Raw genomic sequence first — 12,907 nt, 5'->3', positions numbered from 1 at the left:
GATATTTGGGATGTTTATTGGGCATGATGTAATGTATTATTCTTATTATATTTAGTAGTCTGAAACTTAAGCCCATTATCCTTAGAATTACTTTTGGCACAAAGACCTGATTATGTTCCCAGATCTGACCAATTCCCAGCAAAATGTCATGCTAAACAAATACATATAAATAAATAAAGCTCTAACAGTAGCCATTTCAGATTAGTTTTAAACCTAGTCCTTTTTGGGGCCTTCCACCCTGTGGCTCAGACGGTAAAGCATCTGCCTATAATGCAGGAGACCCGGGTTCAATCCCTGAGTCGGGAAGATCTCCTGAAGAAGACAATGGCAACCCACTCCAGTATTCTTGCCTGGAAAATACCATGGACGGAGGAGCCTGGTAGGGCTACAGTCCATGGGGTCGCAAAGAGTTGGACACCACTGAGCGACTTCACTTTCCTTTTGATTGATTGCATTTATCAAAAGAATAGATTGAGTATGAAATAAATATTTTAAAAATAGTTATATATTTTACATATAAAATCAGTATTTCTGATTTAATGAAGCAGTGTTTCCCCAACTTGAGTCTTTCACAAGCTTGCTGTGCGAGTCTTGCCAAATCAGTAAACTGCTTGTGTTTTTATTTGTTTCATAGTTTCCTTAAATCAACTCAAATTAAATCTGCATCTGAACCATCCCATGAAACTGCTGATTTATATGTGAACTGCTTGTCTTTTATGATATGCAGCAGATAAATAGGTAACTTTTAAAATATAAACATGTGAATCCATGTGTCATCAGAAGTGTTCATCTCACTTCCTTCCGTGGACCACATACCATTGTTGGGAGAATGCTGGTGGTCAGAGCATTTCTTTCATGCTTTCTTCCTTTCTCTCTCTAGAGTTATTAGAGAGAGAAGTGTTCTTAATTTTAAAGGACTCACCCCACCCTCCCTCTCCCTCATTTGTCTTCCTGGAACACCAGATTTTAATTCACTAGCAGCTCATCCAAGGTTGAGTATTTCTTGGGCCTTTCCTGGCGGTCCAGTGGTCCAGGCCACAGGGGCGTGGGTTTGATACCTGGTCAGGACACTAAGATCCTGCATGCCACATGGCCAAAATAAATAAAAGTTTGAGTATACCTTGACCCGGCCCATTTTCTGCATTTACTGGTAAGGGAAATGATTGAAGTTAAAGACACACCTGTATGTCATAGCAGGCGGTAACCATAGAACTTAGCAAGTGAGCCTAGCTGTGTTCTTGGGGCCCAACCTCTCCAGGCCTCTTGGAGACTCACTGAGATTCAAATGGAAGCAGAGCTGAAAGGACTCTAGAGAAAAGCCTACCCTCTTACAAATGGGGGATGGAGGGGCGGAGTGGTATACCTCAGCTGGTATCACACTGGCCACTTTGCCTGCCTCCCCAGGCCTCTCGTGCATATATCTCACACACTCAGAAGCCTGGTAGGAATCACAGAAGCCTAGTGTTAGAAATGGCTGCTTTCCACCTCAGCCAAGGTCTGAGGTCACAGGTGTGATACCCCAGGAATGACAGAAATGTGTCCAGTTCACCTGCACAAGACCACTCATGACCTGGAGCCCCTTCAGTGTTTAGGGGAAGAGATGGTGAAGGACAGGGCAGTCTGGCATACTGCTGTCCACGGGGTCACAAAACGCCGGATACAACTGAGCGACTGAACAACAGCAGCAACTGGCTGTGACCTAATTCTAAAGTATTGATGGTCTGATGGTGCTCTGGTGCCCAGTAGCCCTACTCAGGGAACTTCTGTTCCAGAAACCAAATTCAGAACCATCCCCTCGGACTATGTCTTACAGCTATAATGAGCAGCCTTGAAATGTCCCCAAGATCCTATAACAAGGGGAACCCAGGCAAAATGCCAAGTGGAAATTCTGAAGCTCTGAGTCCTAATCCTGAGTTTGGACTGAAAGGTTGTAATAAAACCCTAATGACTGATCACAGATTTTGAGTCTCTCTCGCCTTAAATGTGACTTGCAAATGTTACAACTACCCACCAACAATTCAGAAACCATTTAGTATTTTCTATGCTCTGGCAGGCTTAGGGAAACAAGGATGTATGGGGGCAGGTCTCTGCTCTGGAGGGATTCACAGACCAGGGGAACAAGCCAACCCATAGCGCCTCCTCCATGAAGCTCTCCCAGAGTCTCTGGGGAGAATCAGGAGATCCCAATCCTCGGGTCTCCCGGAACTATGTGCCACCCTCTACAGCCTTGACATTGCTTCTGTGCTCTGTTTTGAGGTCTGCTGCCTCTTTGAACAGTGAGTTCCTAAAGGCCAGGGGCTATATTCCCAGTGCCTGGTGTAAGTAGGTGGCCCTCCAAATGCTTTTATAAAAAGGGAAGTTTGGACAGTGTCCTGGAGAAGCAGAGTAGGTAAAAATACCAGGTGATGATGCAAACCCGGTAGTTCATTCAGCCCGAGGGTCTCAGGGAGCTTGACAAAGGATGAAGGCATTGAGCTGGGGTTTGAAAGACAGGAGTTTCTGGGAGCCATCTGGGGACAGCCTGGGAAGTGACGATGCATCCGTCATGTGAGCCGCTTCTTGCACCTGGCAGCCTTCCTGAAGGAAACACACGTCTTTGATTGGCCTACACATTTCTCTTAGACAAGTCAGGTGTTTGGTTAACTCTGGATCAGTCTCTAACTGGTTCGTAACAACTGATTGCTAGCTGTGCATGTTAAGATTTAAAATTACACAGAAATGCTAGGCAGGGGCATTTCTTGTCCAAATTATTTCAGGCGAGCTTTGTAAGAGTTCCAGGGAATGTGTGGGAGCAGAGAAGTCACAGTGATGCATGTGCTTCTGCTCAGTAGGGAGTAGTTCTGAAACTTCTTTAGAAAAGAAGAGCAAACCTCTGATCCCGATTTGCTGTAGCTCCTATAAGGACATTGTTGCAATCTCCCATGCCCCACTCAAAACCCTTTTCTCTGGGACTTCTTTTCTACCAAGTGATAAAATGTATGTATTGATTATATGAATTATCTGTTCCTCCCTGCTAGAGTGTAACATCCATGAAGGCAGGGATCTCGGCGTTGTCATTGATGTATCCCAGTGCCTAGAAAAACGTGTGGCATATACTAGGCACTCATTAAATTTGTTTTTAATTTTTTAAAAATAATTATTTTGGCTGCCGTGGGTCTTCGTTGTGACACGTGGGCTCTTCATTGCTGTCCTCGGGCTTTCTCTGGTTGTGGCAAACGGGGGCTACTCTCTAGCTGCGATGTGCGGGCTGCTCATTGCAGTGTCCTCTTATGTTGCGGAGCACAAACCCTGGGGCATGGGGACTTCAGAAGTGCGGCAGGAGGGCTCTCTAGCTGTGGCTCAAGTTTAGTTGCCCCGCCGCATGTGGGATCGTAGTTCCCAGACCACGGAGGGAACCCGTGTCCCCTGCATTGGCAGAGGGATTCTTAACTACTGGGCCACCAGGCACGACCCATTTTTGAATGTTGATATCAATGAATTTACTGAATGTATGAATGAATATACTGAATGTACGAATGAATGAATATTTCTGCCTCAGATCTGAGCCCAAGTAAAGGGAAGGACAGCAGTCCTGAGAGGGTAGAACTCGCGATTGGAGGGTCACTGCTGCCCTCCAGAGAGCTGGCCTCCGTGGCATAGGCTGCCTCCTATCCAGTGGCTGGGCTGGTTTGTCCCCCACCATGGATGTCGTGAATATACCCAAGCAGTAGATGAGGTAGATGCCCTGAAGTCCTCTGGTCATCTAAGTGGCTGTCATTTAGTGTTCTTTATTGCGGGAGGTAGCTGGGATGCAGTCCCAAAGAGCACTGTGTCGCGAGACCTGAGCCCAAATCCCGCACTGGACCATCTCCTGTGGTGTGTTGGAGGGTCAGTCATTAGCCCTCTCCAAGCCTCAGTCTCCCCATTCTTCAGACGGGGGCAGTGAGCCCCTCTTCTCAGAGTGCCTAGCACGATACCTCCTGAGGCCAGGAGGCCCTCCATGAGCAGCGTGTCCCACCCGAGGAGACCCTCCGAGGGGCTGGCGGTGTGGGTGGGTTCCGCAAGCCTGTTTCCCAGCCAGTCCCCAAGCTCTCCCCAGGAAAAGATCCAGCAATGCGCCGTGCGTTTTGTAAGGGAGGATCGCACAGCAGCCCCTGCTCCAAACCCGAATCCCCGGGAAGTCAGGAAGATGTATGTGTTTTAAAACATTGGGAGGTCTGCGTTGGATCACCCCGGAGCTGCGGCTTCCCGCCGCACCGCCCCCCCTCCCCCGGAGCAGCTGAGAGGGAAGGGAGGCCAGTTCGTCTGCCGGGAGTGCTCCCGGCTCGTGTCCCACAAGGGGCTGCCTTCGCTCGGCTTTGGCGGCCGTTGACTTTTAAATCATAAAAAGCCGCTCTTATACACAGTTTACTCTGCTGCTCGAAGGCGGTGGAACGTAGGTATTTAAAAAGGGGAAAAAAAAAAAAAAGAGCAGAAGAAGCAGCCGTTAATCCCGCCAGGCTTCTGGGCAGTGGAGCAGTTGCGGATGACAAAAGTTAATTAGAAACATGAGCAGTTTAACCGAAAACACTTGTGACAATCGGAAGGACAGCCTCTCGCGTTGGAGAAGTTTTCTTAGGGAATCGTTGTGGGAGAAAGTGACTGCGGCCGGGTAAGTTGTGTCCCTGTGACTTTGCAAGTGCGGGGGACGGGCTCTTTGGGGGCCGAGGTGCTGCACCCTGTCTGCGCTGGGCAGGCGTGGTCGTGGGTGGGCGCGGGGATGGGCTCACAGCTGTGTCCCGGCCCCCTTCCCTCTGACAGCTGTCCCTACGTGGAGGATGGCGCTGTGTGGCTTTGCCTGCTGCCTGAGCAAGGGAGCTCTGACGTTCAGGTCATCAATCTAGGCTGCCTCGGTGCCTAGCAGAGTGCCAGTTTGGAACCTGCCCGTCTCCGAATAATTCCAGTTCTAATTTGGAAATGTTTTGAGGCTTTTCTGAGAAAAGGGGCTGGCTGGGAAACTACACCCTGTGTGCCAAGGGGGAAGCCTTGACTTTCAGATAACCTGCGTGTTTTCCTGCTGACGGTGAAGCCTCGTGCTCAGTTCATACTCTTAAGCTCGAAAGCCTTTTTTTAAACTCCAGCCTGCACCACATTGGTAACTCTTTTAAAAGCGCCAACATAGGGAAAACGTATATGCTTTGATGGGATTTAGCAATTTCTGTGGGTAATTACGTCTGTCAAGATTATCCTTGGTTTCTCTTTTTTCTGGATTTTTTTTTTTTTGGAATCTGTTCTGTGTTAATGTCTCTGGTACATTGTTTACTTAAAGTTGGATAATCCTCCATTGTTTGTCTCTGATACATTGTTTTCTTAAAGTTGGATAATCCTCCATTGTTTCCCTTTAGTTGGATAACGGGGTTATGGGTTGAATCATTCAAGACAGGAGATATTTCTTGTACCATTCCCGCACAATCAGTGGTGGTGTGGATTTTTGTTTGTTTTCCCATGAAGTGTGTGCTTAATTGTGCCACATGCATGTGGATGTTAAGGTCGGTGTGCATTCACATAGCATATGCCAAAATGTGGGGGGTGGGTGGGGGGGAGGGGGGGAGGAGGGGATGTGAACAGTGCTTGATGGAGCGTGGGAGAAAGTCAAGGTGGAATTTAAATTGAGACACAGGTAGTGGAGCTGCGTGGCATCCGGGATCGGCCGCCCAGCCGTGGCCGACGCCCTCTCGTGATGAGTGCAGGTCCATGCATGTAACTCAGGTCTCCCTCTCTTCCCCGTCTCCGCAGAGCCTTTGGCGAGCCCTGCATCCTCCCACCCCGCAATGAGCGAAGATGCGCCCGCTGCTTTGGAGGGAGGCGGCGGGTGTGGCCCTGCTAGCTGCGGCGCCTCCTCGGCCATCCCCCAGCCCGGCTCGGCCTCCAAGCCCTGGCGCAGCAAGTCGGTCAGCGTGAAGCACAGCGCCGCGGCCGCCGCGCTCTCCGTCAAGCCGCCCACGCCGGAGCCCCCCCGGCCCGCCCCTGAAGCCCTGAAGCCGGCCCCCAACAATCAGAGGTCCATGCTGGAAAAACTAAAACTTTTCAACAGCAAGGGGGCTTCCAAGGCGGGCGAGGGCCCGGGGTCGCGGGACACGAGCTGCGAGCGGCTGGAGATCCTGCCCAGCTTCGAGGAGAGCGAAGAGATGGAGGCGGGCGGCCGCCCGCTGTCCGCGGCCGGTCCCCCGTCCAACAGCCCCAAGATCGCCCTCAAGGGCATCGCCCAGAGGACTTTCAGCCGGGCGCTGACCAACAAGAAGAGCTCCCCGAAAGGCAGTGAGAAGGAAAAGGAGAAACAACAGCGAGAGAAGGAGAAAAGCAAGGACCTCAACAAGAGAGCCTCGGTGACAGAGAGGCCGGACCTCAGAGAGGGGCCGAGAGAAGACCCCAGCGGGGCCGCCCTGACCGAGATGCCCAAAAAGTCCTCCAAGATCGCCAGCTTCATCCCCAAAGGGGGGAAGCTCAACAGTGCCAAGAAGGAGGCCCCGGCCCCTTCCCACAGCGGGATACCAAAACCAGGGATGAAGAGCGTGCCCGGGAAATCCCCAAGTGCCCCCACGCCTTCCAAGGACGGGGAGCGAGCCCGGGGTGGGAAGCCGAGCTCGGGGCTCCCCCAGCAGAAGCCCCCGCTGGACGGCAGGCACTCCAGCTCCTCCTCCAGCCTGGCATCCTCGGAAGGAAAAGGCCCCGGAGGGACCGGCCTGAACCACAGCATCAGCAGCCAGACTGTCAGTGCGTCCGTGGGGACCACCCAGACCACAGGAAGCAATACTGTCAGTGTCCAGCTACCTCAGCCCCAGCAGCAATACAGCCACCCCAACACTGCCACCGTGGCGCCTTTCCTGTACAGGTAGGAGCAGCTGCCCCCCCTCCCCGGCCCTGCCCAGCCCTGGGCAAGGGGTCTTCAGGGGCAGGGGTCTTCCGGGAACATTGAGGCTGACAGCTCAGGGGCCCCGTGATCAGCTCCTGATAGAGACATACGTGGTGTGCTTGAGGGACAGTTAATTCAGTGTGGCTGGGGCGTGGGGGTAGGTTAGAAAGCTAAAGATAGGAAGGAAAATATGAGTGATCCTAAGATGCAGAGGAGTGGCCCAGGCACACGGGGACCCAGGGGCTTGGCAGAAGCAGCCTGAACAGTAGCTAGGAGGGTGGTTTGGTTTCACTTGACAGGCTCCGAGGTCAGTCCTAAAGCATCCTGAATGTACTCTAAACGATGAAACACAAAACCACCTTGCTGCGCAACTGAGACTTCTAACAGAGAGGCTCATCTTGAACTTCCAGAACCTCACAGTTTGTTACCCCATTGCACGTATTTTTTTTTTCTTTTCTTCTAAAAAATTTTTTTTGTTTTTATTTTTTGGCTACACTGTGTGGATTGTGAATTCCCCAACCAGGGATTAAATCCAGGCCACAGCCGTGAAAGCCCAGAATTCTAACCACTAGGCAACCAGGGAACTCAAATATTTTTTCAGTCCCTGCTACGTGCTGGGATTTTTCAGAGGGGAGAACAGGATGAGGAAGAAGGGTAACCATAAGGAAGGACTAGTTCTAGAAGAACCAGAGAACCTGGGTTGTATTTGGGGTGACAAGCCTGAGTGTTTCCACAGTCAGTCCCTCTGCCTGTCTCTGATGGCACATCCAGGGGACCACAGGAGACCACGGGGAGCCCGGTGCTGTTGTTCTGGGTGTTGTGGCCTGTGAGAACCTCTGGTTACACCACGCACCTGTACAGGATGGGGGACATCGTCTCTGTGTGATGCTTGATTCTTGCGATGAGTCCTGTCTGGGCAGATGGAAGCCACCCAGCCCTGCTCTTGGGGGGTCCCAGAGCCCTGTTCACAGTGCTCAGCTTGATCCTATGCTCGAGATCTGCCGGGCAGTGGGCCACTCTGCACAGCTGAGTGATAACTAAGAGCCGTCCATAGCACCGAGGGGACCAATGGTTCAGTGTCACAGTCCAGGCTCTTCCTTTACAGCTTCTACGCAGCTTATACACACACACACACACACACACACACACATACCCATAGGCGTGAGTGCACATCATGGTCAGTCACACGTAAATAAGGACACAAGTACACACTCACACATGAAATGTGCATGCACCTTAGCATGTATTCACACGTGTGTTCGCATACCTGTTCATATGCACAGACTCGTGGCCATACTTTCCGCTTCCTCAGTCTGCATGGTTCCCCAGTAAATTAGATGTTTCTGCTCTCTCTGCCTGAGGTGAGTTCTAGTTCTGTTACCATTCCTGCCAAGAGTTGATAGGAAGACTGGTTCAAGCGATTGATTGCAGAGTCAAGCCCATAGCATCCAGCCCGTGAGGGAAGGTCAGGCTTCTGACGAGAAGCTGTTTCCTTTTCCTTGTTCACTCTCCCCTTCAGGGAGGGTCACACCAGATCTTTTTAAATGGGAGGTGGTCATCTTTGTATTAAATCAAGTCATCAGCTCGGCTAACAGTCCTGAGAAGGGTACCAAGGCTTAGATAATGATTCAGCACTGGTCTCCATGCTCAACTTTTTATACAACTGTTTTCTGATCGTGGAGGCAACTGAATTGCTTGCCGTGAAATTTTTATCATTGTGGTCATGTGGATAATCTTAAAGTCAGGCATATTCACGCTGCTATTCCCAGATTTTTGATTTGCATTTTCAGAATTAAAATATGTGACAGTCTGATCACGGTCAATTCCACTCTCTTCCTTTTTTTTCCTGGCTGTAATCATTTGAAAGATTCTAAACCATTTAACCTCTATTTTTTTTCTTTTAATATTTCAAGATTTTTCTATGAGAGGAAAAGCTCTTAATGGTAAAGAGCTAAAGTCCAACAGATGGGAGGGAGAAAGCATCCCGTGTGTTGAACCCGGAAGTTTGTGTTCACCCCGTGTGATGTCCTTGTTCCTCCTCTGAGGTGCCTTTCCTCTGGGTGAGCCCAGGAGGGGGCTGGAGAGAAGAGCCCTGGGATAGGAGTCAGGTTGCTTGACTTGGTCTTTTGTTCACTTGTGCATCCCTGTGTGGCCTTGGGACCTGGCTGCAGGCACCGCTGCTGAGTGTGCACCACATGTGTGCAGAAACCCAGATCACTGGATCGTTCTCACAACTCCACGAGCTGGCTACCTTTTTTATCCCCATTTTTCCGATAAGCAAACTGAGGCCTAGAATAATTAAATAACTTGATCTACGTCAAAGAGCTGGTAGTCAGAAGAGCTCGTGCTTATAGCCAAGTCTCTCTACCTAGAGGGACCCAGTACTTAACCATGAAATAGTCTTGACTGTAAATCACTGCCCCGTGCTGAGCCTCATCTGTAAATTGAGGAGACAGGACTAGATCAGAGGATTTTAGAAAGTGGTTTAGACTCCATTTATGCTCCAGGTTCTCTCTCTCAAGTTTACAGCTCACTGTTTATTACTTAACAGTGCTCCCCCCAGAACCTCTCATGTTAATGATGTTACCAAGAGGAAAAGGAAAATAAATCATTTTTTTTTAAAAAATCGCTTGGAATGAACTATAGTTACCAATTCAGAAGACACACTGGACACCTCTGTTGCTTTATACTTCGCTAAGTGCTTTTGTGTGGCTTCACCTGTGAGTTTTGTAGCAGCCAGGGGAGGTCGCTGTTGTAATCCCATGTCCAGATAAGGGTCCCGCCTCTCTACAAGGTGCAGTGATTTCCTGAGATGTACATGGCTATCAAGACTGCAGACTCCAGCCAGCTCCATGTTCAGACCTCCAAGGCCAATGCTCCTTCTCTTACCCCGAATCTTTCTAGACTTAAAAACTCATTTATCCATTCAGCACACCCTACCTGAGTGCCTGCTTAGCATATGAATTGGAGCAGAGTGTTCTTAAATGCCCACATCAAAAGAGCCAGTCTTAGCCTTCAGAGAGCTCTTAATCTAATGGAGGAAAGGTTTATTAATTAGATCTTACTGTAATAAGTAGACATCAGGAGAACAGAAACGCACAAGAGGTGGAGTCATCTGCTGGCCAAGAATTGGGGAAAGCTTCCAAACCAAGATGACACCGGGGCTGTGCCTTCAAGGCAGATCAGGAGCAAACTAAGGAAGAAAGAGGAAAAGAGCCTTCAGTCAAAGGGCACAGTGACTACAAAGACAAAATTGTGAAGGGCTGGGTATGAGCTGGGACTGGAGAGAAGCCACATGTGGGTGGAGCACAGGGCAGGGCCGTGTGTAAAGGCAGGAGCGCCAGGAGACGGGTTGGAAATGAAGGAGGAAGAATCCTGTGAAGTAGGGCATCCTCTATCACAATAAGGACTTTAGGTCTTATTCTGCGGGCAACGGAAAACCATTAGAGGCCTTTAATCAAAAGATGAAAGATCACATCAGGGTCACTGAGGTCAGTGGAGAATAGAATGGGGGGTGGACAAGACCTGGAAACAGTCTAAGATAGAGATCACAGTTCAGGTGCCTGCTTGGGCCCGCAGAGGTGATACCACAGAAGCAGCACCCTGAGTGGTTCAGGGTGAATGGGACTCCGGGAAAGGGATCCTCACGCCTCCCCAAAGGGGACCGCCACCACTTTTCACCAGCAGGTGGCGCCCTGCAAGAAAGTGAGCTCAGTCCTTCCAGACTTGCTTTTACTGAGAAAAGGACAGAAATCCAGATTTTTTTGGTGACCTCTCTCCAGTTTTAAATGTGGACATGAATTCAAAAGCTTTGAAAGATACTAGGCAGACCAGTAAGAATCATCCGTGGGCTGGTTTCTATATCTGGCTGTCATTTGTAAGCTCTATGGCTGGAGCAATATACCTGTTCACCGGCCTGGGCAGAGATGATGAAAGCTTGGATTCTGGTCAAAAGAAGGAGAGGAACACAGAGAGCATGGAAATCCTTTAAATTCAGAGATGATGGGAATGGGGAACCGATGGCGTCAATAGGAAGGCAGAGGTTGGGGGGAGTGTAGATGGATGATGTGGGGCTTATCGGTACCTCCCCCACAGTCTGTTTTAGGCAATTCACATTCTTGGCAAACACTTTTTCATAGAGAGTGAAATCTGGTTGAATTAGCTGAGGATGCCGATGAATGAATAACATTACACCCAGGGTTATGTATCCGAATGTAATTATATTTGCCTGGCACGCCTGAATAAGCAGAGGTAATTGTGGCTAGAGCACATTGCTTGATTGTCTCGATTTGCTTGACAAATAAGGGCATGGAGAAGGTTTGGGGAAGTACAGATTTCAGTCAAGTGTTGAAATAATGATCAGTGAGACCTTTCATCTCAGGAGATCTGAGCTCTGAATCAGACCTGGAGGGCAAACACACCTGCTTGGCACCCACTCCTGGCCGGTTGTACAGTCACCTCTCCAGAGACAGCCGTGTCAGGAGGATCTGGGCGGGGGGCGGGGGTGGCGCACGGGGCTGCCAGTGGAATCATCTTCATGCTTGGCTTGCTGGCATCGCTGGTTACTTAGAAGTGGCTCTTTGGCACAGGTTAAATGATCCAAACCGCTGGGTACTTGCCAGCCTTTCGCTGGCTAGATCTAGCTCCCCAAAGGGGACGCAGAGACACGTTCCCCAGTGAAGGATTGCAGACCCTCCATTTGGGTGATGAATATTTCATCTTTTACACTTCGGTGGCTCTCTCTGTTTCTGGGACATCGCTCCATGTGCATCGATGAATTATTTAGAATCTGTCTGCTGGTCTGCTCTGTTCTAAAGCTTCTCACCAAAGGAGGGGCTCACAGGGGTTGTGATCAGAGCACAGTGGTCCAGATGGGGTAGTTACTGCTTGTGACAAGTATGTCTGCTCTGGTTTGTGTGTGAAGGTCCCAGACAGACACCGAAGGGAATGTTACTGCCGAATCCAGCTCAGGGGGTGTGACCATGGAGCCCAGCCACTACACCAAGAGTGGACAGCCTGCCTTGGAGGAACTCACTGGTGAGTACAGAGCCCTGGAACTTCCCTGTCTCTGGGAAGTGAGGCCTCCCAAGCAACCACCGCTGGAAGTGCTGAACCCAGCTCGTCGTGAAGTTGCTTCACTGTTGCTTTGATTGATGAGCCAGACTGATTTTCCGTCTTCCAGCTTCCTTTTTTTCCCCCTCTTCTCTCTCTCACTATTCCCTCCTTCCCAGACTATAAAAAGTCTTTTACCTGTTGGTGAATTCTGCTTTAAGCCATACTCCACCCCACTCATGTGGGGGCTCTGGGCTTGGGACACTTCACCTTAAATCTCCTTGTTCAGTCTTCAGATAGAGTTGCTTTCCAAAAAGAGTTAGAACTCTAAAATGTTTTGACTTTTTTCAAATTTCCTTTCTAGAAACACTGATTGAAAATTGTTCTGAGAATCCTCAGACAGTTGGAAAGAAGATTTCAGCATATTTCTTTTACCAAAAACAAAAGTCTAAATTTTATTTAAATGTAACCTAGCAAGGAGCGGCTTCCCTAATCATTCAGATGGTGTTAAGGAATCTGCCTGCAATGTGCGAGACCGGGGTTTGATTCCCCAGTTCGGGAAGATCCCCTGGAGAAGGGAATGGCAACCCACTCCAGTATTCTTGCTTGGAGAATTCGATGGACAGAGGAGCCTGGTGGGCTACAGTCCACAGGGTCGCAAAGCGTCAGACACAACTGAGCGACTAACACTTTCACTAGACAGGAATGATGATTAAAGGATGTCATATCATATAAAAACATAAAATCTGCAATTGTCATACAGTTAATTCCACAAATATTTATTAGCGTTATACCGTCACAGTGTTCATTTAAAGACACAGAAGTAGCATCAGAATTGAATTCCTGCTGCAGCGCATTCTGAGCCACCGCTTTCCCTGTGCTTATCCCTGTTCCCAGCTCTGTGCCCTGCGTCCCAGCAACTTATAATCAGGGAAGTGAGTGGGAAGCCATATACTGAGCAGTGGCTGTGTTATTCTTTGCATA

At 49.5% G+C, this 12,907-nt stretch overlaps 1 protein-coding gene across 6 annotated transcripts in view; it reads left to right on the top strand.

Annotated features, from left to right (window-relative positions):
- NAV2 (neuron navigator 2) overlaps positions 1 to 12,907 on the top strand; it is a 425,616-nt gene that overhangs the window by 242,224 nt on the left and 170,485 nt on the right. For all 6 annotated transcript variants that reach the window (XM_061406213.1, XM_061406214.1, XM_061406212.1 and 3 more), the window contains 2 exons: positions 5,755 to 6,850; positions 11,796 to 11,908. In XM_061406213.1, coding sequence (XP_061262197.1) covers positions 5,755 to 6,850; positions 11,796 to 11,908 — 1,209 coding nt within the window. The remainder of the gene's footprint in view (positions 1 to 5,754; positions 6,851 to 11,795; positions 11,909 to 12,907) is intronic.

Source organism: Bos javanicus, chromosome 29 (assembly GCF_032452875.1).
Source record: "Bos javanicus breed banteng chromosome 29, ARS-OSU_banteng_1.0, whole genome shotgun sequence".
Lineage (NCBI taxonomy): Eukaryota > Metazoa > Chordata > Mammalia > Artiodactyla > Bovidae > Bos > Bos javanicus.
The sequence above is the reverse complement of the archived record's forward strand: the minus strand, read 5'-3'. Positions and strand labels throughout refer to the sequence as shown.